The following is a 25,817-nucleotide window of genomic DNA, read 5'->3' as shown; positions in this document are numbered from 1 at the left end:
TTCTCATGGATGCTACTGCGTTGGGAATGTTTCTCAGGAAGCGTGACTGCTGTCCAAACAGCCATTTTGTTTTCTTTCATTTGACAGTGTCGGAGTGGCAGGGACCAAAGGAACCGCTCCGCCCAGTCAGCCTCAGATACGATGCCAACAAATGGATCACAGTTTTGGATGCCCGCCGCTGCCCAGTCCGAGCCGTGAACCTGAACAACCAGAGCTACCTGGATATCATCCAATCCAACAACCAGGGCAAGAAAGCACTGCTTGTGAAGATTCCCAAGGAGTATGACCTGGTGAGCCATACAACTGCACTTTACACTGTTTTACCAACTCTGTAATGTTTCCAAGGAAATAATTCACTGTAGTTATGATTGTTAGGTAGGATAACGCAAATTAATACAGATGATTGACCTTATCAGTGACACTGTTATACTTGTTAATTATTGACCAGTTAATGTAAAGCATGTTATTTTTTTTTTCTATTAACATTCAACTTCCTATACTTTCCATCTTGTGTCTGTCTTGAGTGTACTGGTGTGGGTTTTAATTTATTGGTCATTGGTCTGAATTCCTGGTATTGTCTTGCTAAGCCTGTATCATCAGGGGCTGCATTATCCCACATGTATTTTTCTAGGTGCTGTTCTTTGATGAAGAATGCGAGCGAGCGGACTTCCTGACACACCTCCACACGTACATGCGGAACATTGAGGTGGCTTTAAACATCACAGAGGCAAGAAAACAGGACCTGCTGAAGGGGGCTGTGACGAAACTGCAGAGAAGCCAAATTCTAGACACATTTTTTAGACACGCATTTGCCCAGGTAAATTTAAAACGAAAGTAAATTCTTCAATGGAAGCTTAAAGCAATGCCTTCCCGGTTTACTAGAGCTGTGTCTGAAAGGGAAATTGTGTGGTCCTCCATGTTTAAGCAGTCACAGCTTATATGCAGAAGAGACTGGAGCTCAGATGCAGTACCTTGAGTATTTTAAAAAAAGAGGGTAATTTTTTAAATTAAATAATGTGTCTTTCACATTCCAATGTAATTTTACTTGGTGATGTTAATAAATTAGTCAACTATTTTTTACATTTAAAAATTCATATGCAGTATACATTTTGGAGTTCCTGGAGCATTTTGGATGCAGACAAATCAACATTCAACAAATCCACACTTTCATCTTGTAACCGTTCCCCACTCTTCAGGTGCTTGACATTGAAAAATCAGATGCCGGTGATTTAAACCTCGTCACTTCAAAGAAAGCCAAGGAGGCCCTCCAGTGTGAGTTAACTGGGGCTGAGCTTGCTGAAGCACTGGGGCTCAAAGCAGACTCTCTGTTTGTAGAAGCCATGTTTTCACTTGCAGACAAAGATGGCAATGGGTACCTCTCTTTCCAGGAGTTCATGGACATCATAGTCATCTTCATGAAAGGTAACTTTGCATCCAATGTTCTGAATTCATAGGGAAGCACAGAAATGTATAACTTGTTGCACACTGATGCATGGTGAAGAATAGTTTTGGAAAACAAGTTCAAGATCCAAAGTCTTATTGGATTAGGCTGCATTATTATTAATTTGGGTTAGCTAGTTTTTTTGCTTTGGATGTACACTGAGTTGCTGTTTGCCAATGTTTGAATCACAACTTAGTCTATTAATGCGTAAGTCTGCTTAGCACATAGATCAGATAGCTCTCTGTGATTGTAGGGATCTCACCAAACAGGGATTGTGTTCTCAACCCTCGAACCGCACGCACTAGCCTTATAATACAGCAAAGGGTTAGATATACGGAAAGAAGGAAAGGCTGATCATAAGAGCCCATAAATTGTTTTGTATGAAATCCTGCACAGTTCCAGTAAGGGCTGGCCAGGTAAATGTTTGCGCTTTGTTAATGGAGAGATGAAGAGTTCAGTTGAGTGTTGTTGGCTCAACCACACCTGTGCAAGATATTTATTTTCATCTTGTTTCCTCTGGACAGGCTCACCAGCAGAAAAGTCAAAGTTGATGTTCACAATGTACGATCTTGACGGAAATGGATTTCTGTCTAAATTTGAATTTTCAAGGCTACTGAGGTGAGCCAATTCATTCATTTCTTTAATTTTTACCTGATACCTAAATACAAACCAAACAAACTACCTTCCAATGTATCTGGGCACTTGCATGCAAGGGATCAGCATGATGTAATATTGCAAAGTAAACAATATGTTTTGGCACTGGTTTTTAAAAATGAACAGGTGTTTGTTTTGCCTGGGAATGTGAAATCAATAGCCACTTAAGCCACATCTGAAACATTTGATATACTCTGTTCTAGGATGCTGTTGATTTCTTTAACAGTCTAGAACAGCTTCTACTCATTCCCTTATAAAAGTATACTATAGTAAAAGCATAGAAAAGTGTAATAAAACATAGTAAAAACATGGTCATTGTAAAGAATAGCGAGGTATGGTAAAGCATATTAAAAAAAACAAACATGGCAAACCTTGGTAAACTATGGCAAATGCATGGGAAAAGCATGCTACAACAGCAAAAACACTGTGCAAAAATACTTTGGTAAACTTTCAGTAAGGTTCCAACAGACTTCAAATACATTACAACTTAAAGCTTTGTGAAGTAGACCCAACGGCTGACACTAAGCACCCTTCACCCCTGCTTTAGATCCTTCATTGAGATCTCCAACTGCCTGTCAAAGTCCCAGGGTGAGGAAGTCATCAAGTCCATGTTCAAGGAGGCAGGGTTCCAGGACAAGGAGGAGATAACCTGGGAGGACTTTCACTTTCTGCTTAGGGATCATGAGAAGGAACTGCAGTTTGCTCAGCTCAATGTGAAAGGTCAGAGTCCAGAATAGAAAAAAAAAAAGAAAGATTCGTCATTTCTGGAAGTGTTAGGTGATTGTAGTGTGTACAGCTCTCTTACAATGACTCTTGTAGAAACGTATAGTGATGACTTATGGTTTGTTGCAAATCTCCAGTTACTGTTTTGACAGGTTGGCAAAGCCGCTCATAGCGACCCATTCTAAAGACCTGTTACTGTTACACATGAGGGGAAGGAGCTTTTCCTTTTGAAACTTTCCAACTCAATGTTCAGTATGCTTTTGTGTTCCTTGTGTCTCTTTCTCTACAAACGTAGTGATAGTAGAAGCACTTGGATCTTGGATTTAATGTCTTTTCTATTTTCAGGGATTGAGATTCGGAATAAAAACAAACAAAAAATGTACAACAGGGTGTCTTTCATTACCAAAGACAAGGACTGCAGGTAAATTATAATCATTAAAATAGTCAAATGAAAAGAGAAATCCCTTATTTTAATTTATACTGCTCATTGATAAGGGATCCAAAACAACATTCTAGGATCATAGACCCTGATCAGCACCACGCGTGTTCTACCTGATGTTATCTTGGGTAATCCAGGACCATTGCTAATTGGGCTATGTGAAACCCAATGATAATGTTATACTTTATAATTAACAACAATAATAATCTTAAAAAACCATTGTAAATTCCAGTTCTTCCTGCTGCAATGACACAGACCTGCAAGACAGTGACGTCAGTACAGTGGAGCAGCAGGGGCAGGCGCTCAGGAGAAGAATGATTGGCAAGTAAGTCATGTCTGAAGCTTGGGGTGATTTTGATTTATGGTGGCACTACCTGTTGGCATTTTTGAAAGAAAGACCACTTAACAAAAAAATGAGAAATAGATGATTACAATTGTGTTATACTAAAACCACTCAACCAACTATCTTCTAGTATAAGACTGGGTCAACTCTCTGGGTCTCTGTAGTTGCAACTAAAATGGAAAACTGTGGTGACAAATGAAATAACCATTTGTGTGTGTGTGCATCTGATATGTGATCTATACATTAAAACCACGAGTGCTAGTGCAAGTCCCTCAAAGCAATGTTCACAGTGTCTAGTCTAGGCAATAACCATCATTGGCCATCATATACTTAAAACCCTTTCTGGTTCCTTTCAAAAAGCTTAATTCAAGTACACTCTTTTGCGTGTAAGTAGTTGGGAAGATCAACACTGGTAGAGAGACCGCTACTGATTTGAAATAAAAGCTTAGAATTTCTGAAACTTCTATCTGTCTGTCTGTGAACATGGGAACTGCTCCAAAACTCATAAAGGCCTTACGGATTGCATTTGGTCGTTATCCGATAAACTGGTGATTTTATACAAACGTATTTGACCAATATCAACTCGAATATCCTGTCAAAGTGGGTAAGCTGGAAGTACTTTTGAACAGTTTGTTGGCTGTTACACTGAAGTTACTGATAAAAAAAGAAAAAATTACTGGATAAATGTTTTAATTGCTTTTTAACTGCACTGGAATCCTAACGATGATGTAAGTACTGTGTCTTGATCTGGATTAAGTAGTGGTAAACTGTAGTTACTCCCTCAATGAGTAAGTGAAATAGTGTCTGCCGGTCACAAGTTCTCCTCTAGAAGTAGTAATTAGTACCTGGGTCTGAAATATTAGCTTATTGAAGCCACAAACAGCACTCTGATGAGTGAGAAGGCTTTTTTGGGTGTATGAGGAGATATGAGGTGTTCCTTGTATGTCATTTAAAAAATTGCAAATGCTACATTTTGTAGATTTAGCAGGGAAAAGTGTTCTCATTTCTTGTTTTAATAACAAGTTGGAAGATGAATAATCACAGGTAACTGTAGTGGCATGTCGTAATGCTTGTGGTCCCAAGAACAGCTGTTTTACAGGTTGATGTATTTGTAAAACATTGTAAATTGAGTTCCTGTTAAACTTTTGAAGACACAAGCATGTATAGCTCCTAAGATCATAGAAGGCCTAAAGCAGACTAGTGTTGATGACTCTGTAGTATTGTAAGTACAGTATGTTAAAAACAACCATCATTCAGTACCACCCCTTAAATGTTTCTTTTCAGGCCCAACCAGCACTGTCCACACCTGTACACTGAAGCTAAACGAGAGAAATACAACAGGAGCAAAGTTCACCACAAGATCCAGCAGTTTAAGCGCTTTATCGAGAACTACCGGCGCCACATCGTGTGTTTTCTTATTTTCTACGGCATTTCAGCAGGAGTACTTGTAGAACGAGCTTACCGTGAGTGTTAATAACATCAATCCGACGCAGCATCTTTGAGGTTTCTAGAATCGGACCTTGTTGATACTTGCATTAGTGCCTACTTGATATTTTTTTCAGTCCCACTAGCACAAACCCTCCTGCTGCACCTGCTGTTCTTAATTAATAAGATTAGACTAATTTGTCATTCTGTGGTTTATGAATCTAAAATATGCTGTTTTATTGGTCCAAGAAGAGCTTTGCGCCCTGTAATAATATTATGCACCGGGTTGTGTTTTAGACTATGCTGTCCAAGCAGACACCACTGGGATACCAGAGACCACCATGGTGGGGATCATCGTGTCTCGAGGGACGGCAGCCTCAATTTCCTTCATGTTCTCCTACATGCTGCTCACCATGTGCAGGAACCTGATCACCTTCCTGCGCGAGACTTTCCTCAACCGCTACATCCCCTTTGACGCGGCGGTGGACTTCCATCGCTGGATTGCAATGTCTGCCATTGTGCTCACCAGTAAGATTTCCAAAGAGACTCCAGCTGGCTTGCATTGTTCAAGACGCAGCCAGTCTGTTTCACTCATGCTTATCGTAAACACACATTGTTTGACCCCGCTGGCATGTCCCTTTGTTTTCTTTTCTGTTGCAGTTCTCCACAGTCTGGGCCATGTAGTGAACGTGTACATCTTTTCCATAAGCCCTCTCAGTATCTTGGCCTGCATGTTCCCACACGTTTTCTTTAACGATGGGTAAGTCAAGGTTTAACCTATCTCAGTTCCTTTTTAATCCATTCTGTTAGTGTGAAACATCTCTTGGCTTTAATAAAATCAAAACAACAACATTAATAATAACATAAAGTTTACAAACGAGAGGAGGCCATTCAGCTCATCTAAGCTCGTCCGGTTCCTAGTAGCTATTAGCTAACTGTCCTGAGTCAATCTCCACTTAATTTCCAACTGTGGTCATGGTTTCTGTACTAAGACTGCCAGGAAAGAACCTTGTCGCGTGTAAGAGCAGTAACAATAATAGTTTATTGCTTGTGTTATAACTTTGAAATAGTTGCCTCAGATAGCAAAGTTTAAACAGCCAGGATGATTGCTTAAGTGAGGAAAGATTAAAAAAATATCAAATTACTTTTTTTTTACAGACAGCTTTTAAATTAGTTGTACTGACAACCTCAAAAGCTTCTCGCCTTTTATAGCCAACAAGCCTTTCGCCTTTTATAGTGACTCATTTCACAATCACCAAACCAAAAAAAAAAGAAAACATTGAAAGGCAGATTCCTAACTTTTTGTTTTGATAACTGCAGGTCTGAACTACCTCAGAAGTTTTACTGGTGGTTCTTTGAAACTGTTCCAGGTAGGTTAATCTTTGTTTGCATTGGCTTTGTTTCACTATCACAACATAAAGATGAAAAAGCCAGGACAGAACAAGCCACTCCCTTTGTACGCGTCCAGGTGTCAAACCTGAATACGCTGGATATGTCGGTAGTTTTTAAAGAGCAAATGATCTTGAGTCTTTTTTTGTTTGACAGGAGTCACTGGAGTTATCCTTCTCCTGGTTCTGGCCATTATGTATGTCTTTGCTTCCCATTACTTCCGACGCATCAGTTTCCAAGGATTCTGGATCACACATCACCTCTACGTCCTGATGTATATTCTGGTAAATCTAATGTGCCCTTGCCTCAAATGCTGCATATGTGAAACCGTTAGTGATTCTAACAGTGCTTCACTTTCTAGTTGTGTGTCATGTAATGTCTCTGACGCTTTTCCTTATAATGTAAAGTTGACTCTGGTGAAAGGTGAAAGCAGAGCCAAACATTGAAGTCATGGCAAAATAAATGTTTCTGTTCTAAAACAAATAAGTTAAACAAGCAGGACTATTGACTTTCCTAATTCCTGTCCGATATAGAGGTTGCAAACAAATAGACTATGGACTAGTGTAGCAAACAATCCCCGGTGAGCTATATTTTTAATGTAAGACTTTACACGATTTTAAGTGATCATATTTCATGTTTTTTTTTTTTTTTTTGCCCACAGACCATCATTCATGGCAGCTTTGCCTTGATTCAGCAGCCACGGTTTTATGTGTACTTCCTCGTACCTGCTATCCTCTATCTGCTGGATAAACTTGTCAGCCTGAGCAGGAAAAAGATTGAGATTGCAGTGGTTAAAGCAGAGCTCCTTCCCTCAGGTATTACTGTTGCTCACTGACGGTTACTCAGTACTCTGTCTTCTATATATAAAGCAAAGACCTCCATGATGCAAGCCAAATATTTTTTTTTTTTTGCCAGTCAGATATGATCTGGAGATTGTGTATGTAGGTTTGACAGTCTCTTTCCTTTGCCAGTCATACACAGCAATTCAATATTAAAAACACAGATTGCTCATTTCTAGGCAAAAGCGTGGAGTGAAGATTCAAAGCCCCATGGCATTGGTCTCAATTCTTCTGCTGCTCTATATTGCTTTATTATTTGCCAGCCAATGGCCTAGGAAATAACAAGGTGTTCAGAGCTTCATTTTCTCTGCCCGATGATGATCCCTTGATAAAACGTGAGCTTTCTTTCAGGCGTCACACACCTGGAGTTCAAGCGCCCCCAGGATTTCGAGTACAAGTCTGGGCAGTGGGTGAGAATTGCTTGCCTGGTCTTAGGAACCAATGAGTACCACCCATTTACCCTGACCTCAGCCCCTCACGAGGACAGGCTCAGCCTTCACATCAGGGCAGTGGGGCCCTGGACCACAAAGCTACGAGAAACCTACTCCTCTGAGGTCATCTCAGAGCTGGGTAGCTATCCAAAAGTAAGTGGATCTACAACGAATGAGGAACTTAATGTAAACTGCATTTTGTTAGTGAGTCAAGCAGTCAAACTATCAATTGCTTTACAATAGTGTCATGTTTATAATGCTTTACTACACATATTGTGCTTAGCAACCTTTTTTGCAAGTCATCCACATTTATTCTAGCACCAACCAGAGTGCTTGTCTGTTCCCTCCTCAGTTATACCTGGATGGACCCTTTGGCGAGGGCCACCAAGAATGGAACAATTATGAAGTGTCAGTGTTGGTAGGGGGAGGAATAGGGGTCACACCCTTTGCTTCCATCCTGAAGGACCTTGTTTTCAAGTCTTCGATCAACTGTAAGATTAGGTGCAAAAAGGTAAGTCTGTCATCTGCTTTCTGTGCAGTCACCCCCTCAAAGTAATACTGAAAATTAGTAATATTTTAGACTATTGTTTTAATTATGCAGGCTACAGCAGTTCAAATGCAAGTAGAGTTGTGAGAATGAAACAGCCACAACCTTGTTTAAAAATAAGAAAATACCACAAGTTTCACGCACTGTCTTGAGTTTGAATGGCCTGCTGCCGTTAGCCCAATGCTTCCGAATTTTCTTTCTCTAGATCTATTTTATCTGGGTGACACGGACGCAGCGCCAGTTTGAGTGGCTGATGGACATTATCAAAGAGGTGGAGATGAATGATTCAAACAACCTGGTCTCAGTCCATATCTACATCACCCAGCTGGCTGAGAAGTTTGACCTCAGGACCACTATGCTGGTAGGTAGCAATCTGCTGACAAAGAAATGGAACTGTGAGGTCCACCTTGAAAGTATCTCTTAATGGATGGTACCTCGTTCGTTCCAGTTGTGGATGATGCCTCCTTCACTTAACCAGATTCTTCTGTCCTGATTGTAAATCCAAGTGCTCCATGTAGACCACAACTCTTCTGCTAACTTCACACTCCTGTTCTCTTTTCAGTACATCTGTGAACGCCATTTCCAGAAGGTATTAAACCGCAGTTTGTTCACTGGGCTCCATGCCATCACTCACTTTGGACGCCCTCCTTTCGTCCCGTTTTTTAACTCTCTGCAAGAAGTCCATCCTGAGGTAAGCTTGTAACTTCTCATCACGTAGCCAGACCAGGACACTTTGATGCTTCATTTGGTTAAAACACATACTCTACTCCAATATCGCCATAGATCATTTTAATTTTTCTGTACTAACTGACAACAGCAGCAACAATTGTATGAAATACTGGTAGCATGATACAACAGTAGTAGCGTTTCATATTGTTACGTATCAGTGGTATGAACCTATACTGTTTGATAATCGATTTTTTATTTTTTTTTTGTACCATGCTGTTTAGGTTGGAAAAATCGGTGTGTTCAGCTGTGGCCCACCAGGTCTGACAAAGAATGTGGAGAAAGCCTGTCAGCAGATAAACAAGCATGACCACGCTCACTTCATCCACCACTATGAGAACTTCTAGACTGCAGCCTACAAAACACTTCCATGAAGGAATAAACCAGCCGAGCCTATTCTCAAAAGCCTGTAATATATTTAAAAAAGAGACACGCCGAACAACTAGAGAGACAACCGGGCAAGATAAGAAGGCAACGCATTTACAGAGATCAACAAAATGATTTAAATGCTAGAAAACTAGTCATCACTCTTAAATGAATTGCTCCTACATGCTTAACTGTTAGTTTCTACTGTTGCAATCACTGATATGTCTCAGCCTGCCTTTGCCTTTGCCTTGCCTTGCCTGACTGCCTTTACGAGCATTCTCAATTTCTTCACTTTCTCTTTATGCCACTAACAGGGATTCTCCCTTTAAATTACAGACTGGAGTAAACAGCTATGTCAATTGAGCCCTATGAAGCAACCCATATGAAACAATACCACAGTATTCTTAGATACAAAGATACCATAGAATAGTTGCCAGTGCTATTGGGAATTAACTCAGGTACAACTGAATTAACTTTAGTGTCCTATATTGCATATAACCCATTATATACAGTATGGTGTGTACATCACCCAAAGTAACCCTTAGCCTCAACAAGGCATCCCAATAGTCTGCTGCAGTATCAAACAAACCACGTTTACCAAAAGAGTACATTTCAAGCACAAAGCTTTTTTTTTTTTTTTGTGTTCTGTGTAGATTAAATTGAAATGTGATTTGAAATATCCCACAAAAAAAAAAAAATTGTGAATCACTTCCGAAACCAGTGTGATCTGTTTGTTAGTTTAAACTCAGTTGGATATTTATCTTATTGTTTTTGTCAGCTGTTAGGCAGTGATTGATCTATAAATAATTCTTCAAAATTCTTTTGTTACATAGCTGAGAGATACTGCACCAGTCCCACCAGGTAGTATTAATGTGGATTATGCAATAATTAAATATGCATGCATTATAAAATACCATTTCAAATCCTGTTACACATACTTGGTGAGACTTATGTTGAGAGTTTATATTAGAATAATAAAATATGGAAATTAAACAATATTAACAGGCAAACATGATTAAAGCTTTAGCAGAAATCTGTAGAATGTTGTACTGCAAATCAAGCACCAATGCATTGTAGGAGTGTAAAGATTTAATAGAATGTTAAGAGAAAAACATGTATTTTATATTGAAATGAATATGAACAACCCTACATTCAGGGCTATAACAACAAATACATGCCTAAATGGGATTTATTCAGATTAAATAAAGTTAAAATACTGGGCATGTTTGGGGACAATGCGTTTTATTTTCTGCCAAATAAATCTTTGGTGACATTTTAGAACATGTTTTGCGTTTGATATGTTTCACTTTATTTCAAACAGACGTGACAAATTACATGAATTGCTCATCGCTGATCCCAATTGAATTTCATTATTGCAGTCGTCTAGTATTTTCACTTGTTTAACGGAGTTGTCCTGACCGATTCTTTTCATCATAACATACCCAGTATGAAGTGTACACTGATAGCAAGCCCATTTAAAAACTCCTTGATTTATAGCAAAAAAAAAAATCTTAAATCCAGTCTTTTAATAAGTGGTTTTCTCTTTATTAGGATGCAGAGGCAGCTTAACAACAAATAATTAACATTTAAAGGGAGGTATAGATTTGGAAAATAAAATCCAAATAGTTAAAGCCTTAATTATTTCATAACACTACCTATATTCGCAATGTTCAACATGACATTTACGATTCTTACAGTCAAGAATGATGCAGGGGCAGATTTGCTGTGTTATCAGAATTCATTCTCATATCTGCTTGATGGATTTGTCACAATAAAAAAGCCCGAGTTATGTCCCCTGTTCTTGCAAAGCACACTAATTAGCAAACCAATAAGGTGATGCATTTCTTATAACATGCAATTACATTCCTCTAGAATTCACAATGACATTTATGAATCTAAATTTAGAAGCCCCATTTACACATGAATCTGCAAAAAGCTGCACTGATAATGTTTAGGACAAGTCGATTCACTGTGACATCTGGCTCAATTTCTCAATCATAAGCATAAAGTTATTCTAGTCTCAAGACTCCCTCTGCATTGTGTCTGTTGGCTTTCTACTGCGCTCCCTTCACGGGTTCTGATCGCTCTTGTCACACTTGAGCATCACTTTGACTCCCAGCCCTTTCCTTGTTGTTTCAAACGCCTCAAGAGCCTGCTCCAACGGGAAGCGATGGGTGACCAGGGGCTTCACATCCACTTTCTTGGAAGCAAGCATTGCGATTGCCATCGGCCATCTGAAGCACAAAACACACAAATGAAAAGCCAGCATTACACAGTTTTATTTTTCCCCTAAACCACATAGGTGAAAGGACGGATATCAAATGGGATGTCTGAATGGCTTATCTGGGGCTTACATCGTGACTGCCATGAAACTCCAGGTTTCAAATGTCTGGTGTCAGTGAAGTGTAAACCAGGTTCAACCTTTAAACATTATACAGTACATTTTATGATTTTTAGGAATATGACTCTGGGAGCACTGTTATTCTTGGGTGAAAAGCATTCTCTGTGGAATCATTTTATACAGAAAAGAGCCAGTGATGGGATGACGAGTTTGTCATTGTTCCCTTATCACCTGGTCGAGGTCTGTAGGGTCATAGAGAAGGTTTGGAATCAGGAGATACAGTGATTAGTAAGAGAGGGTGCTGTGCGTACAGAACATTCAGAGAATGAATGGAGGCAATTACAAGATATGAAACCAACTAAAAAGGAGAAGTTTGAGGATGACAGAGCTTGCACATATCGTTCAAAATTGTGCATTCGTTGTGAATGAATTTATTTTTGAAGAAGGGTGGAGCAAATAAGTAGAAAAATGATCTTAGTATCGTGGCGTGACTGATACACTTCCCAGTAATCTCAATACCGGTGTTACAATGCAAAGTCTACCTTTAGCTCACTTGCATCTTGTATTAAGTATAAATGACAACATGCATCATGTTAAAATAATTTATGTCAACACTACATCAGGAAATAACGAAACGCCTCTCAGATTGGGAGCAGCAGACCTTGAATCTGGGTTTTGAGTTGTGATTTCAAGTGCGCTGGTTGATGTGGAGGGTGCACTGCAGGAAATAATGTGTGTAAACAAGAGGGCTTACGTGTTACAGTATCTAAAGATGCCTCTGATGTCCACCTCTCTCACAGCTGCATTCACTAAGGGGACAGTCACCATCTCCGGACCTAGGCCAACCTGCACCACAACCCCCCCTGAGCGAGTCGCCTGGGAGAGAAACAAGGGGTTCAATTCAACATCTGGGTAACCTGACCGGGGGAGGGGGTTCAAATCATGATTTAGGTCAGCGTTGTTTTTAAAAGGGGCAGTTCACATTTTTTTTTTCATAGCCCCTTTTTTCAATACGCACACTTGGTGATCTAAATCGGGTTTAAGCAGTTTTTCAACATTATCTTTTGCCATCAGATTAGCCTCACATACCTTTAAAAATGATGGACCGATTTGGCAACCATCTTCAGCTTTCTTATTAAACTCCAATTTAAAATCCAAAGAGTATATTTGTAAGCAATAACTCACGAAAAGGTGTAGGTTGTAGTGATGCAGTTATCAGTACAACCCACACAAGTGTGTTACTGAGCTTATAAAAAGGCTTACTATTATTGTGAAACCGACTATTCTGAGCACCCATGAATGAAATGAGACATGAACCATTGGGTGAACTAACACTATGACACTGGAATATAAGCAGCCAGGTGGGATGCAGGAAGCATCCCATATAATCCATTAGATTTTGCGGATCAGAGGGTGCGTAATAAGAACGTTCTTGCACTGTTGACAAAATAAGAGCTATGGGAAACAGCAATATTCATGACTCAGAATATAGTAAGATGAAGACGAAGCAGTTTAAAGGTCTCTATGAAACTCTGCTTTTTACGTTAACAGGGAGCCAGTTACTGTTAGTTTGGTCAGTTTAAGAGTGAACCACCTTAAGCGCTTACATAAATGCCAGTCTGGATACAGGATTCCGCTCCGGTACACTCAATAGTGATCTCTGGCTTGCAGCCCAGCAAAGCCTCCACTTTCTGGGCCAATTCCTGTGGTGTCTCTCCTTGCACCTGCACAGCAAAATCAGCCCCCAACTCTGTGGCTTTCTTCAGCCGATCGGCAGACAGATCTTGAACACGAACAAAATGAAAAACACTGATGCGATCGGAAACTTGTAAAGGTACAGTGCTCTGAACATTGATATAGAAAATGTAGGAATTATTTAGAATCCGATAAAGATCAGCTTAAGACTACAAGGTCTATTCAATTAATAGATCTCTACAGTCGTATAGTAATATAGTATAATATTACAAACCTTGAAATAAAAACTGGAGAAACCAACCAAATCACAATACTTACCGCTTATTACAACTTGTGAAGCTCCCATCGCTTTTGCAACAAGTAGAGATACAAGTCCAATGGGTCCTGGGAAAATACAGAAAAGGCATTTCTGGATTACATTTCCAAGTACAGTAAGAAAAAAGACTTTCCTAATTCCGTCTTTCCTTCTAGGTAATTACATGACAGATTTTACACTAGAATAATAGCAGTAGAAACAGGCCCACTAGACCAGATTTCTCAGCGTAAAAAATAAAATCTGCACCACTTTTAAAAGTCTTTCAACTTTTTTTTTTTTTTTTTTTTTTTTAGGTGTGGCTAAGTTGTGTGTTAATACTGATGTAACATATTTTATTTTAAAGGTGCAAATTGCATTTAGCTGTAAATACATTGACAAATCCACCACATTACTGTATCCATGTGTCTTGATTTACTCTGTGTTCCTTTAAAACCAAACTCATGCACTTTAATTTAGCCGCCTGACCTTTTAACTCTCAAAAACAACAACTTGTGTGTCTGTGTAAAACTTTCTGCCACAACAGCTTGCTTTACTATCACTTTCTCTGCCATTAGTCACTGAATGGAAGTAGCTTTGAAAGCAAAGTCTGCTCGTCATGATGATTTTTCTTTTCTGACCATGTACAGTTTGTGTTATTTACCAACCGTATCACAAGGCTGTCATTTCAGACTGAGTCACCTCCTGCAGAAGCAACACCCAAATCAAAGCGCAGAGAATCCTGTGTTTTAATCACTTGATTGCATTAATTTAAACCTGTTAAGAAATCCAATGTCCAAGACATTTCATTCAGTCAAGATTGGACATCAACTTCCTAGACACGTTCATCCAATGTCAATCACAATAAAGGGGGGGGAGGTGGGTACCATCTTAAAACTTTTTATCATTTAAAACAATGTATCCAATTGCCTCCAATGCTATGTGCAACTGTACACCATTCCCGTTTTTTGGTGTTTTTTCATAGACAATGAATCCTGCGTTTGCTGAACCCTCCCAAGTGGGTGTAATCCATTCAATGAACGTTACTGTTCCTTTTACAAGCAGAAACTGTAAACGTCCGCTGGCTGCCAGCTCCACAGCTCCCACCTGAAGTAGATGCGTATCAGTAACTCTATACCTCAGAAAGCTTTTAAAATACTACGCAAAATGCAGTCTAGTGGGCATGGCAAGAAATCTAAGGTTTTACCTGGCCTGCAAGCCTAAACAATTGTGGAGGGAAGAAACAATGCTTTGTTTTACCCTTTTCCATTGCAAGGGAATAACGTCTCTTTGAAATGGATGTACGAAGAGTGACATGGCCTCTCACAGGGACCCGCACTCTTAACAGTTAGACCGACTCCTCTTGCATTCTTTGGGAGACTGATCTGTGTCAAAACACGTGTAATGAACCACTCGCAGCATGGTGCCAAGCAATGTGAACATATGCTCTAATAAAATGGTAAGTTTTCCCTGCATCTCAGTTAGTGTTCACTCTGAACAGCTGTGTCCCACCATGACCCACCTGCTCCACAGACAAAGACTGTACTGCCCAGAGTGACCCCGGCTCTCCGGCAAGCATGGATTCCAACCGACAGTGGCTCGATCAAAGCTCCTTCCTCGAAGGTCACGTTGTCTGGAAGCCTGGGACAAGACATAAGGAAAAACAGCCATCAAAATATGTCGGGGTACTCCTGTATATTTTATTTAACGCAGGCCAGGAACCGTTAGAGTTACCACAATTGCTTCATGCTCCTTAGCAGATTTAACAGTTGGCTGTCTGTAGAGCTCCTTGTAATGTGCAACCTGAACAGATGCAGCCACTCACTATCCCTAGTTTCTTTAATACAGTGCACTACGTTTACAAGAATCACTGAACCACCGGGACAAAATCATTCCTATACCAACCAGATTATGTAAAATAATCTGCTTGTAAGAATCAAGCAATCTGTTTAGAAGAGTCATTGATCACATGCAATGACGTGTACAGTAAATAGAGCTGTTTTTGAATTTGATCACATCTTGCGTGATTAGGCACGTACGCAGTGTGGATTGTGCACAGATGATGCAGGAAACACTGGTTTGTTTAAATCAGCGAGTGGCTGCGACATTGCATTGTGCAGGTACGTTTTTCTGTGTTCTCTGTTAGTAAAAATTAGTTTCAATAAAGTGAATAAACATTGACAGTTAAACTAGGCACCCTTGCGAGACATTCGCTCCTCAAGTATACTGTAGTAAAATAGGATTCTGCAGCCTCGTGATCATATAACAAGCTGCTTACCCACGAGTACTTGTTTTGCCATCAGTAATTGAGCGCCATTGACATTTGTGTACCGATTTGTTAATTGTAATGTGATGTAGCTGAGGTAGTGTTCGTGATCAGGCTGGAGTCTTAATTTACAGTTTTATTTTTCTTACACTGCGGTGGCGAAACAACCGCTAAAAACAAAATAAACCAAACTCTCAGCTGGAGCACTAAGTAAACAATGCTTGTGTGGAACAAACACTAGATCTCTTACTCACATTTTGGTTTCTTTTTCTTCTGCTTCCTTACTCCTCTAACCCCCACCACAAAGTTGTCTGCTAAGCCCTTTTTATCAAGGTGCCATTAACTTTAACAAACAGTTGACCAATTGACCATGACCTTAAATTCGTTAAAAGCAGCTGTGGATTTTTCGTGGCGGTGCATCTAGTGGTCAACCCATTACATTGCAGGGAACAAGCCTCATCAGTCTCATACTAACATACTGATTCTGCACCACAGTAACCATATCGTCCATTTTTAAGAATCAACAGCTTGTAAGAATCAAATCATCCGGGACAGATGTGATCCTTATAAACGGAGTGCACTGTACTATGCTGCTGTATTAACCCAGAATCTGACAAAACCAACTATTTAAAGTTGATGTTTGTTCTGTATGAGAGTGCAATGTGTTTCATTCTGCTCTGACGCTTTGTATGTAAAGTCTTGCATTTGTCCATTTTATGAGCAAGCTGCAGGAGTAACACATTTGTGAGAAACATACTTATAACAGAAGTTGCCATTGTGAACATAGTATCTGCAAAGGTTCCCATCATCCGGAGGTGTGGCGCAGAAGAAACCGGTAGGGGACAAGTTGTAACGACCGTTTTTACAAAACTCGTCGATTTCTCGAGGTACTCCCGGCTCAATGGCAACTCTGTCCCCTGTAGGAAACAAAGACATGTACAAGGCCATTCTATTAGTGGAAGCTCCTCTTACAGCTCAGGGCTGGGCGGGGATTTCTGTAGTCAGTATGGATCTGACTATGTCCCCATTTCTGTGACTCTGGAGTTTGTAGAAGAGCAGCATCACTTCCAGTCATACGATTTGTTTTACCATATTAATACTGGGAATTTTTAACCAGTTAACCCTTTACTGCCTAGAGTATGTGCCCATACCTATTTAATGACTATTTTCTCACTGTCAAATATCTCGGACACTGGGTAACAAAAAAAAGTTAATACAAAAGTCAATAGATTTAGCATAGGCACATAGCTAGTTTCAGTCATCTTAGACTACCTAAGGATGGTAATCCAAGCTCAGTGCTAATCAGGGTCTATTGAAAGCGGACTGTTCTTAAACTTGTATCTGAACGCAGGAGTGCGTAGAACAGGAATAGAGTTCCAGTTATGACTGACCTGGTTTGAGATGCCGCACAGCGGATCCCACTTTGAGAACCTGTCCTGAGGCCTCGTGTCCCAGTACCATCGGCTTCTTCAGCACAAAGTCTCCGATCCTGCCGTGCTGCCAGTAATGAACGTCAGAGCCACAGATACCAACAGAGTGCATCCGCAGTAGGACCTCTGATGACACAGGTCAGGCAGGAAACCGTTAGTGCAGCAAACTTTTTTTTGTTACAGACCACCAATTTCTATTGCTGGCTGGGAAACAAGCCACATGCACAAACTTTCAGTAGATCTTTTTCATAGCCAGTTTTTGCGTCAATATCATAAACAGTGCTGCAATTAAAAGTACGGAAAAGAAAAACATGATTTTAGAAACGGAAATATACATATTGTGTCCTACCATTTGGTCCTGGTTCAGGAACTGGACGATTTTCCTGTAAAAATCAAAAACAACAAAAAAAACTATTAGCATTTCTAAAAAGTGTTTATGACAATCATTCCATGTGCTTAATTATTATTTTACTAAACACAATTTACTAAACTAAAATGGATTGATCTAACTGATCCAATTTTATCAGCTATGAAGTATTTGCTATTGGCTGTTCCCAAGTTAAAGATAAAAGGCATGGCATCAGATAACATGTTCATTCCACTTGAAATGTTCAAAGCCTTCCAAGCGCAACCATATTGTGCCTATGAAAGTTGAACGCCCTGTTTATTTTACAATTGCTCAATGTTTTACATGGCAAACTTTAATCAAAACAAATTCGATTTACTGTAACGTTTGTACAAGTCTTTTAAAAAGATGTCTTGGGAAAGGAACAAAAAACAATAGGCAAATATATACAACTATTTGCCTATCGTGTGTATCAAACAGGGTTATTGTATTTCCTGTGGATATAGAAACTCTGAAGTAGTTCAGATAACTGAGTTAAACATTCGGTATATTTATTGCAGATTGTAGTGCAAACAAGCTGAGGGTTATATTTCCTGACACGTGCATTCCCAGGTGTGTATTAATTTATGGGGTGATAGTAAGTCGAGCACTTCTGATATCAAGAATGACATTTGAGATCAGTATTGGTAATCGTATTTTTGATATCAGAAATGCCACTCTTGATATTAAAAAAAAGCATACTAATGAGCTTCCGGTTTGAATGCTTGACATCAGAAATGCATACTAATGAGCATTCGGTTTGCTTTCTTGTTATCAGAAATGCATACCAATTAGGCGATTAGTTACACACAGTCTGTATGTTCTGTATTTGGCAAAATGTCTGAGAATTCTCGTGACATGGACAATGTTTTTCGAGCCAGTAATAGAAAATGCACTTCCAGGCAGGACTGGAACGCGCAAGGCTTATATAGTTTCAAATAATTAAGACAGAAGTAATAATGTTCAGCTAAAGCATTCTGAATGCAGAACGTGCTAAAGTTCTTGAAATCAAAAATATAATTGTTGATACCGGAAATACAATTGTTGAAATCAAAATAAAAGGTACTATTTCCTGTATCAACAGTTCTATTTTTGATATCAAAAAATAACATTGAAAATTGTTGATATCAAAAATTGAATTGCTGATATCAGCAATACATTACTAATACCAGTATTGTTAAAACGGCTTGCCATAAACTACAGCCTCCCCAGTATAACTGCACTATTCTCAACGAAATAAACGATAAAAAAAATCCACCGGTGTTACTTTTGATTAGTGAAAGTACATTCTGTAATAAGATGGTGTTACCAGTCTGAGGTTTCCAGCAGAATGTACGACCACGGAAAGATTGTCTTGATCCATTTCCAACGGCCTAGAGCAAAACTAACAATCAAAAATCACTGGCGTATTTCAATTTGCTGTCCTTTCTTTCGCCTGTAAAATTCTGCTGCACTTGCAAAAACTGTAAGCGCCCTTGGCCTTACTTTCCTGTTTTTCATTAACTAGCTCGTCGGGTTTAAAGTTCATCGGTGTTTTTAGTTTAACCCGATCTTTTATATATATATATATATACATCTCGGATATGATTCTGGGACGGACGGAAATTAAGGGTAATTGGTTACTATGGGAACGTGAACGGCGCTGCTGAAAATATTGACGATAAAACGTGGATATACCTGAGAACTTTTTAACAGAGATGTTTCAATGTAAGTATTCTAATGATACATACGCTGAACTCTTACCATCAATGTAGCAGAATAACAAAACAAGTTTACTTTCCGCGTTGATCAAAAAGTTTATGTAATTAATGCACGTAATGCGTTTTCTATATATAAAAACCACTGGTAACAATTTGCACGTTTTGTGGAACTTTGGTAAATACAGACTCTTTGTAACTAACTCCCACTTGGGGGGGGGGGGGGGGGGGTCCCCTCAACCCAGAATCTGAATTTACCAAAAAAAAAAAAAAAAAAAAAAAAAAAATAGTTTACAGTGTTTTTCTGGAAATTAATAGACATTTTTAGATCTGTGTTGCATTATGTTTAAAATGTATATGCAGTTAAGTTTTTTTTTTTTTTCTTAAAAAAATAAACAACTAAAAACACTGTTTCAGTATAAACAGAATTCAGTGTACAGTCATTTTTTTCAGACAAACAAAAAAGTTAAAATGCATTACCCTGAAATTTGAGCTTTGACCTTTTTGGTCTCAGAATGCATATAAAATTACCCAATGTTAATTAATTGTTAGTAATTTACTTTACACGATTTACTTTACATTAAACAGTAATTAGTGAGAAAATCTATCAGTTAGTTATTTTTAAATCCTTTCCTTAGCCCTGGAACAAAACACAACCAATACCCCAGCATGATGTTAACAGAAGTCACTAATGAATGTCTCTACAAAGTCATAAAAGTTCTTGGCAATAGTAGACCAACCATGCATACCTCGATTATTGCTGATATTTGTTTTCTTCATAGGAAGAAATCTGTTTCCAATCCCAAGAGACTTTGGGATCTAGTGACATGATTTCTTTGATGTGCCCGTTCAGTGTCTGATGAATACATCAAATTACCACTTATTCAAACTCTGTTCTGCTAATTGCAATGTCATTCACCCGAGTAGCATATAATTCATGTTGATAACATGTTGAAATGTTCTTGGTCCATAAGCCAGACTAGCTCCAGTTAGGATTTCAATGTTTTAATATCACAGGGTGACAATACTTGTATGTCCCATTGTTACCACACTAAAGAAACTGCATTTCTTCTTTGTTGCAGTGATGAGGATCTTCCTTGTGCATGCTGGGCTGTCTTGGAAAAGCTTTAAACCACAATGAATGCCTTGCTTTTGGAAGCTCTTTGTAAACAGTCCGAGCTGTTAAACCTAAGTCATCGTGAACTTAAAGTATTGCCACCCTCTGTTTCTCAACTGACACAATTAAAAAAGCTCTTTCTAAATGACAATAAACTCCTTTTGCCACCAACTGAGGTAAGAAAGGGACACTATATATTTATTAAACGTTTTGCATTTTTGTTTTACATTTTGTTTTGCCAGGTTTAATATTTAAATATTGATATATGCCTTTGTTGTATCAAGGCAATGCTGACTGACTCAGTTCAGTAGTTCAAGTCTTTTAGTCCAAGCTTTTTCCTGACTTTCCACCTCCTTAGTGATCTCCAGTATCTTGATAAGATAGCACTAGTAGGACCATAAGGATAACGATTTAAGGTTACCAATTCGTATGTGCAAAAGCTGCCTCGGTACAGTTGCATAATATTATGTTTGCCCACTTCCTTTATAATATTTACTTTGTGATGATGCCAATGCATGTCCCATATTTAGTAGAGGATAAATATGTAATTATTTTAACAGATTCTGTATCTAACAGTTCTGTTTCAGTCATACAGCAAATAAAACAAATCATGCAGAAATGAATACCTACATCAGTGTTTTCTGAGCTTTGTGAAAATTTTACTATTGCTCAGATACATGCAAACCTACAAATTGTGCACAAAGAAAGTAGGCACAAAGTATTTACAGCACATTATATTTACAGTGTACAAAAACAGATTAACAGTATATACATTCATTACAAACAAGCATTGTGTTTCTTTGGTTTAGGTTCTGACTTTGAAGAAACTAGAGGAATTGGTTCTTGATCAAAACCAGCTGACTCTGTTACCCAGTGGCATTGGATCTCTCTGTTATCTAACCTACCTGAGCCTTAGCCATAATCCAGTCTCTATACTCCCAGAAGAGATTGGGGAGTTGAGTGAACTTCGAGAACTATGGGCTGTGGGCTGTAACCTGATCTCCTTACCCTCTTCTCTCTGGAAACTGAGACAACTCCAGAAAATAGGAGCACGCAATAACCACATTGCCACGCTGCCCACTGAGTTTGTGCAGCTAAAAGCTCTCCAATGGTTAAACCTAGCCAACAATGAACTGAGTGATCTTCCAAAGAATTTCATGAACCTTGAAGCTTTGGCATACTTGAACTTGGATGGAAACAAATTTGAACAAGTTCCGGAATCTCTGTCAGGTCAGTGATGTCAGAAATGTCGCTACACCTATAATTTACATATTGGTACGTGCTTTTTAGCGATACCAATCCCATACTGATGTTTTCTTTGCAATTTGATTTTGTTGCATGTTTCCTGGAAACAATACTGCACTGGGAAAAAACCCATTGTAGTTGATGCCATGCAGATGAAAATCAATAATAACTTACTCATTAAGTCTCTTGTATCAGGTGCTATGAATAAACCACTGTCCAGTACATACTGATGAGTAAACAAGTGACTATGTAAACATTGGCAATATGGCCCATGATAATGTTATTTTCTTTAGTTATTTTCTTGAGAAAGTCATTAGTCATTTTATAAACAAATGCAAGTTTGATTTGAGTTTATCTATATATATATATATATATATATAGCGCTTTTGAGTTAAGATGAGAGCAAGCAATATCTGTAGAATTATGGGTAATCAGGCTATGCAAATATATATAGTGGACAAAAAATGGAAACACCAATGGAAACACCTAATAGGGCGTTGGGTCACCACGTACGGCCTGTATGCGCTGTGGCATAGAGTCTAACAACCTCTGGAATTCTGCAGGAGGAATGTGGCACCATTCTTCCACAAGAAATTCAATCAACTCACGCCTGGTTGATGGAGGTGGAAAACACTGACTCAGGCGTCGTTCCAGAATATCCCATAAATGCTCGATTGGGTTCAGATCTGGTGACTGAGAAGGCCATGACATATGGATAACATCAGTGTCATGCTCATCAAGCCACTTTTCGACGACACATGCTCTGTGGATGAGGTTATTGTCATCCTGAAAGACACCCCCCGACAGGAAAGAAATGCTGCAACATGGGGTGAAGATGATCACTCAGTGCCATTAGTTGCCTTCTAAGGGAATGAGTGCACTCAAACCATGCTAGGAAAATGCGCCCCACAACATTACGAAACCACCAGAACCCTTCACTGTTGGAATCAAGCATTCAAGGCTGTAGAGTTCTTTAGGTTGGCACCACACGTGCACTCGTCCATTTGTCGAGAACATGGTGAAGGATGATTCATCTGACCATATCACATTTCTCCACTGCTCGGTAGTTCATTGCCTGTGCTCTTTGCACCACTGGACTCGCAAACGTGCATTACCAGGTGTGATGAGCGGTTTGTGCACTGCAACCCGATTATGGTATCCCACTCTGTGGAGTTCTCGGTGGACCGTTTTTGATGAAACTGGCTGCTTGCGCCACAGGTTGAAATTTGCAGTTAATTGATCTGCAGTTGCTCACCTGTTTTGCCTTGCACAAATTAATACACAGATATCACAATCCTGGAGTATGCGCTTCCGTCCACTGTTGCCCTTTGCTGATGATGTCTTTCCCTCAGAGTTCCATGACGACATCACCTTAGACACTGTTGCTCGTGAAACATCAGCAAGTTGAGCTGTCTTGGTCACTGAAGGTCCTGCCAAAAATGCGCCCCAACAATCACCCCTCTTTCAAAGTCACTGAGGTCTCCTCTTGCAGCCATGCTAGCCATAATTATAGGCAACCAGGCCTTTCCAGCATTTTTATACATGACCCTAAGCATGCTGGGATGATATTTGGTTAATTAACGCATGAGCCACACCTGTGTGGAAGCCCTTGCTTTCAATTACTTGGTGTCCCTCATTTACCCAGGTGTTTCAGTTTTTTTGTCCACTACCTGTATATTTAACCAATATTTTTAAAACACGCTCAAAACTAATTTTGCACCAAGTACAGCTGTTAAGGTATACTGTATTGAAAATGTTCCAGGTTAACATGCTCTTATTGTGTTATTGAATAAAAGCAGCTTGTAAGGTTACAGTGCATGTAAAAGAATATATTGGGGTAGAGTGTTGTTGTAAAACCAGTGTTAATGATCGAGGTGTGGGGCTGCATGCACACCATTCTCCCATAGTCTTCATTGATTGCAAGATTTCAGCACTGCTGGCCACTAAGCAAAGTCTAACCAAAACAGGAGACCAGCAATCTAATATGCAAATATGTATATCTCTACTCATTATTGTTCTCATTTGATTTATTATCTTAAAAAGTCTGTAAAGTTACTCAGTGCTGAAATAGATGAAGTAAAATACCTACGTTTATTTTATAGACATGCCAAGTCTTCTTGTCATTTATATGAAGTGCAACTACATTAGATCACTGCCAGATGACAGGATCCTTGGATTAACAAGTTTGACTAAATTAGATCTCCGAGAAAACCCACTCACAAGAAGACCTAGTCATTGGAAGGTAAGGATACATATCCAGTTATGTCAATCGCTTATTTCTGTAATTCCTCAATAGAAGACTTGTGAATATAAATTGATAGAATTTTGCAAACCAAATGAAATTGTGAGTTGTGCACTTTTGCAAGTGGGTGCTTTTAGTAAACAGACAAACAGCCACCACTTTTTAATGCAACATTAGAGGTCAGGTCAGAGCACAGGACTGTTTTGATATGCACAGGAGTACTGGTCAGGTCTTCCTTAGGCAGTTTTAGTACGAGTGTTTTCATATGCAGAAGAGTATCAATTGTGTAGTTATATTAAATGTCTTTTTTTAAGGTAATGCTTAGTTACCAACATGGCCACTAGGGGCTTATGGCGTGGTACAAGTAATCAATAATGAAAACTGTTAGGTGATCATGGCTGTGTGGTCTCAAACACTAGTCGAGGTATTACCTCCCCTGGAGGCATGGGATTGAAATACCTGATCATTTTTTCACAAAAGTAAAAAATTGCAAATAAAAATAAGTGGTATCTGACTAGAAACATTTCACATGTATAAAAACGCCAAGTGATACATTTGAAGAGTTTATGCTGTTTATTAGATTAACTGTGACAAATGCTAGCTTCTGGAGTTCCGTGGAAATTTAAAGAAAAAGGCCTATTTTAACGATCATCTCAACCATATGAAGTGATGTGTACCAAAGGGGCCAGGTTATTTATTAATGTTTTAATAAAAAACAGAGGAGAGGGAGTTAATGCTAATTTATTTATTTATTTATTTTTTAGATACACACTTGAGCTAAGTTTGCCATCTAGTGGAAATTTTGTGAAAATCATCTTTTATTTAAAGGACAGTTGTCAGATACTGAGCAGTGGAATCTAAATAATAAATAATTAATTTGGGGATATCAGTATGAAATGTACTATAAAAATAGAAGGCAGATTGCAAACTTGTACTGGGATGAAAATATGATGTATATAGTCTGAATCACAAGGTCAGTCTCTCCACAACATTGAAAGACCACTTTTAGTAAAACAAATGTAGTTGTTATTTATAAATGAATTTTCTGGGAACCCACTGGGCAACCTCGGTACAGTATTATACTTTTTTTAAATTTCGGAAATAACATTACTATCAGAATGAAATGCCTTTTTTTATCTGAGATAACTGTTTTTGGCATGTATTTATTTTTCTAGGGTTTGGACTTCATATTACTGGGAAAAGCAAATGAAACGGTATTATCAAGTCTTGAAGATACTAATGAGGAAGAAGTTATATTAGGATGACCAATACAGTCTGATAAAATGGCAAATATAAGAATGCAGTTGCATTAGCAAGGACCGACCCGATCTTATTTGTATCACAAATACAGACTGACCCACCCAGATGTGTCGAGTGTTAAAGGTTTCTGCGACTTGGACCTCTGCATTATCTCTGTTACTTTTCTGCAGGATTAGTCAGTCCACTAATGCTATTTCATTAATCTGTTTCTGAATATTTATTTTCCAATACTGTTATACTGAGTCCGTTTTTAAACTGAACATGTACATATATATTTTGTTATGTATTTGTGGTGAGAAACTGAATTAAATGTGTTTGTCCAGGGCATTATGGCTATATTTTTCATCTGTACAATAGAAGCAGTTGAGTACATTTAAACTAAAACACCTTGCCTACTTGCGAGCCAAAAAGGGCCATACAATATTGGTTTCAAATGTATAAACATTTAAAAAATACAAATAAAAACACATAGATGATATAGTTAAGGGAACTTTAAGAAATAAGCACTAGTGTATGAATATGAA

At 38.8% G+C, this 25,817-nt stretch overlaps 3 protein-coding genes across 3 annotated transcripts in view; 2 read left to right on the top strand and 1 right to left on the bottom strand.

The window, feature by feature from the left end:
• The window catches only part of LOC121299078 (dual oxidase 1-like), a 28,777-nt gene extending 18,067 nt beyond the window's left edge, over positions 1-10,710 (top strand). The window contains exons 17-34 of the mRNA XM_041226594.1: positions 88-290; positions 632-817; positions 1,197-1,422; positions 1,966-2,059; positions 2,643-2,815; positions 3,164-3,239; positions 3,490-3,582; positions 4,885-5,063; positions 5,323-5,553; positions 5,686-5,785; positions 6,346-6,395; positions 6,571-6,698; positions 7,076-7,229; positions 7,605-7,837; positions 8,037-8,195; positions 8,437-8,592; positions 8,794-8,922; positions 9,182-10,710. Coding sequence (XP_041082528.1) covers positions 88-290; positions 632-817; positions 1,197-1,422; positions 1,966-2,059; positions 2,643-2,815; positions 3,164-3,239; positions 3,490-3,582; positions 4,885-5,063; positions 5,323-5,553; positions 5,686-5,785; positions 6,346-6,395; positions 6,571-6,698; positions 7,076-7,229; positions 7,605-7,837; positions 8,037-8,195; positions 8,437-8,592; positions 8,794-8,922; positions 9,182-9,304 — 2,693 coding nt within the window. The 3' untranslated portion in view covers positions 9,305-10,710. The remainder of the gene's footprint in view (positions 1-87; positions 291-631; positions 818-1,196; positions 1,423-1,965; positions 2,060-2,642; positions 2,816-3,163; positions 3,240-3,489; positions 3,583-4,884; positions 5,064-5,322; positions 5,554-5,685; positions 5,786-6,345; positions 6,396-6,570; positions 6,699-7,075; positions 7,230-7,604; positions 7,838-8,036; positions 8,196-8,436; positions 8,593-8,793; positions 8,923-9,181) is intronic.
• A 392-nt stretch (positions 10,711-11,102) lies between these two features.
• Positions 11,103-19,353, bottom strand: sord (sorbitol dehydrogenase). Its single transcript, XM_041226596.1, has 9 exons — positions 19,042-19,353; positions 17,697-17,730; positions 17,309-17,473; positions 16,675-16,834; positions 15,174-15,292; positions 13,678-13,743; positions 13,272-13,447; positions 12,419-12,540; positions 11,103-11,557 (listed from the first exon to the last, which is right to left on the bottom strand). The coding sequence occupies exons 1-9, from the start codon at positions 19,093-19,095 to the stop codon at positions 11,392-11,394; spliced, it is 1,062 nt and encodes a 353-aa protein (XP_041082530.1). The 5' UTR covers positions 19,096-19,353; the 3' UTR covers positions 11,103-11,391.
• Positions 19,354-20,517: 1,164 nt separating this feature from the next.
• si:dkey-1h4.4 (leucine-rich repeat-containing protein 1) lies at positions 20,518-25,798 on the top strand. The gene is made up of 4 exons (XM_041226945.1): positions 20,518-20,722; positions 21,356-21,776; positions 23,894-24,033; positions 25,209-25,798. The coding sequence occupies exons 1-4, from the start codon at positions 20,567-20,569 to the stop codon at positions 25,296-25,298; spliced, it is 807 nt and encodes a 268-aa protein (XP_041082879.1). The 5' UTR covers positions 20,518-20,566; the 3' UTR covers positions 25,299-25,798.
• The last annotated feature ends 19 nt before the right edge of the window (positions 25,799-25,817 follow it).

Source organism: Polyodon spathula, chromosome 24 (assembly GCF_017654505.1).
Source record: "Polyodon spathula isolate WHYD16114869_AA chromosome 24, ASM1765450v1, whole genome shotgun sequence".
NCBI classification, from domain to species: domain Eukaryota; kingdom Metazoa; phylum Chordata; class Actinopteri; order Acipenseriformes; family Polyodontidae; genus Polyodon; species Polyodon spathula.
This window is presented reverse-complemented; position numbering and strand designations above follow the sequence as displayed.

What these genes read in the sequence shown, in the direction of transcription:
- sord (XM_041226596.1), bottom strand. Translation starts at nt 19,095, where the DNA reads ATGGATCAAGACAATCTTTCCGTGGTCGTACATTCTGCTGGAAACCTC. An exon ending in TGTGCGGCATCTCAAACCAG is followed by an intron (nt 16,835 to 17,308) that starts GTCAGTCATAAC and finishes TGTTTCCTACAG; the next exon opens with GGGACAGAGTTGCCATTGAG. An exon ending in ATCTTTAGATACTGTAACAC is followed by an intron (nt 11,558 to 12,418) that starts GTAAGCCCTCTT and finishes TTTGTGCTTCAG; the next exon opens with ATGGCCGATGGCAATCGCAA.
- si:dkey-1h4.4 (XM_041226945.1), top strand. Translation starts at nt 20,567, where the DNA reads ATGAATGCCTTGCTTTTGGAAGCTCTTTGTAAACAGTCCGAGCTGTTA. An exon ending in TCCTTTTGCCACCAACTGAG is followed by an intron (nt 20,723 to 21,355) that starts GTAAGAAAGGGA and finishes TCTTTGGTTTAG; the next exon opens with GTTCTGACTTTGAAGAAACT. An exon ending in GAAGACCTAGTCATTGGAAG is followed by an intron (nt 24,034 to 25,208) that starts GTAAGGATACAT and finishes TTATTTTTCTAG; the next exon opens with GGTTTGGACTTCATATTACT.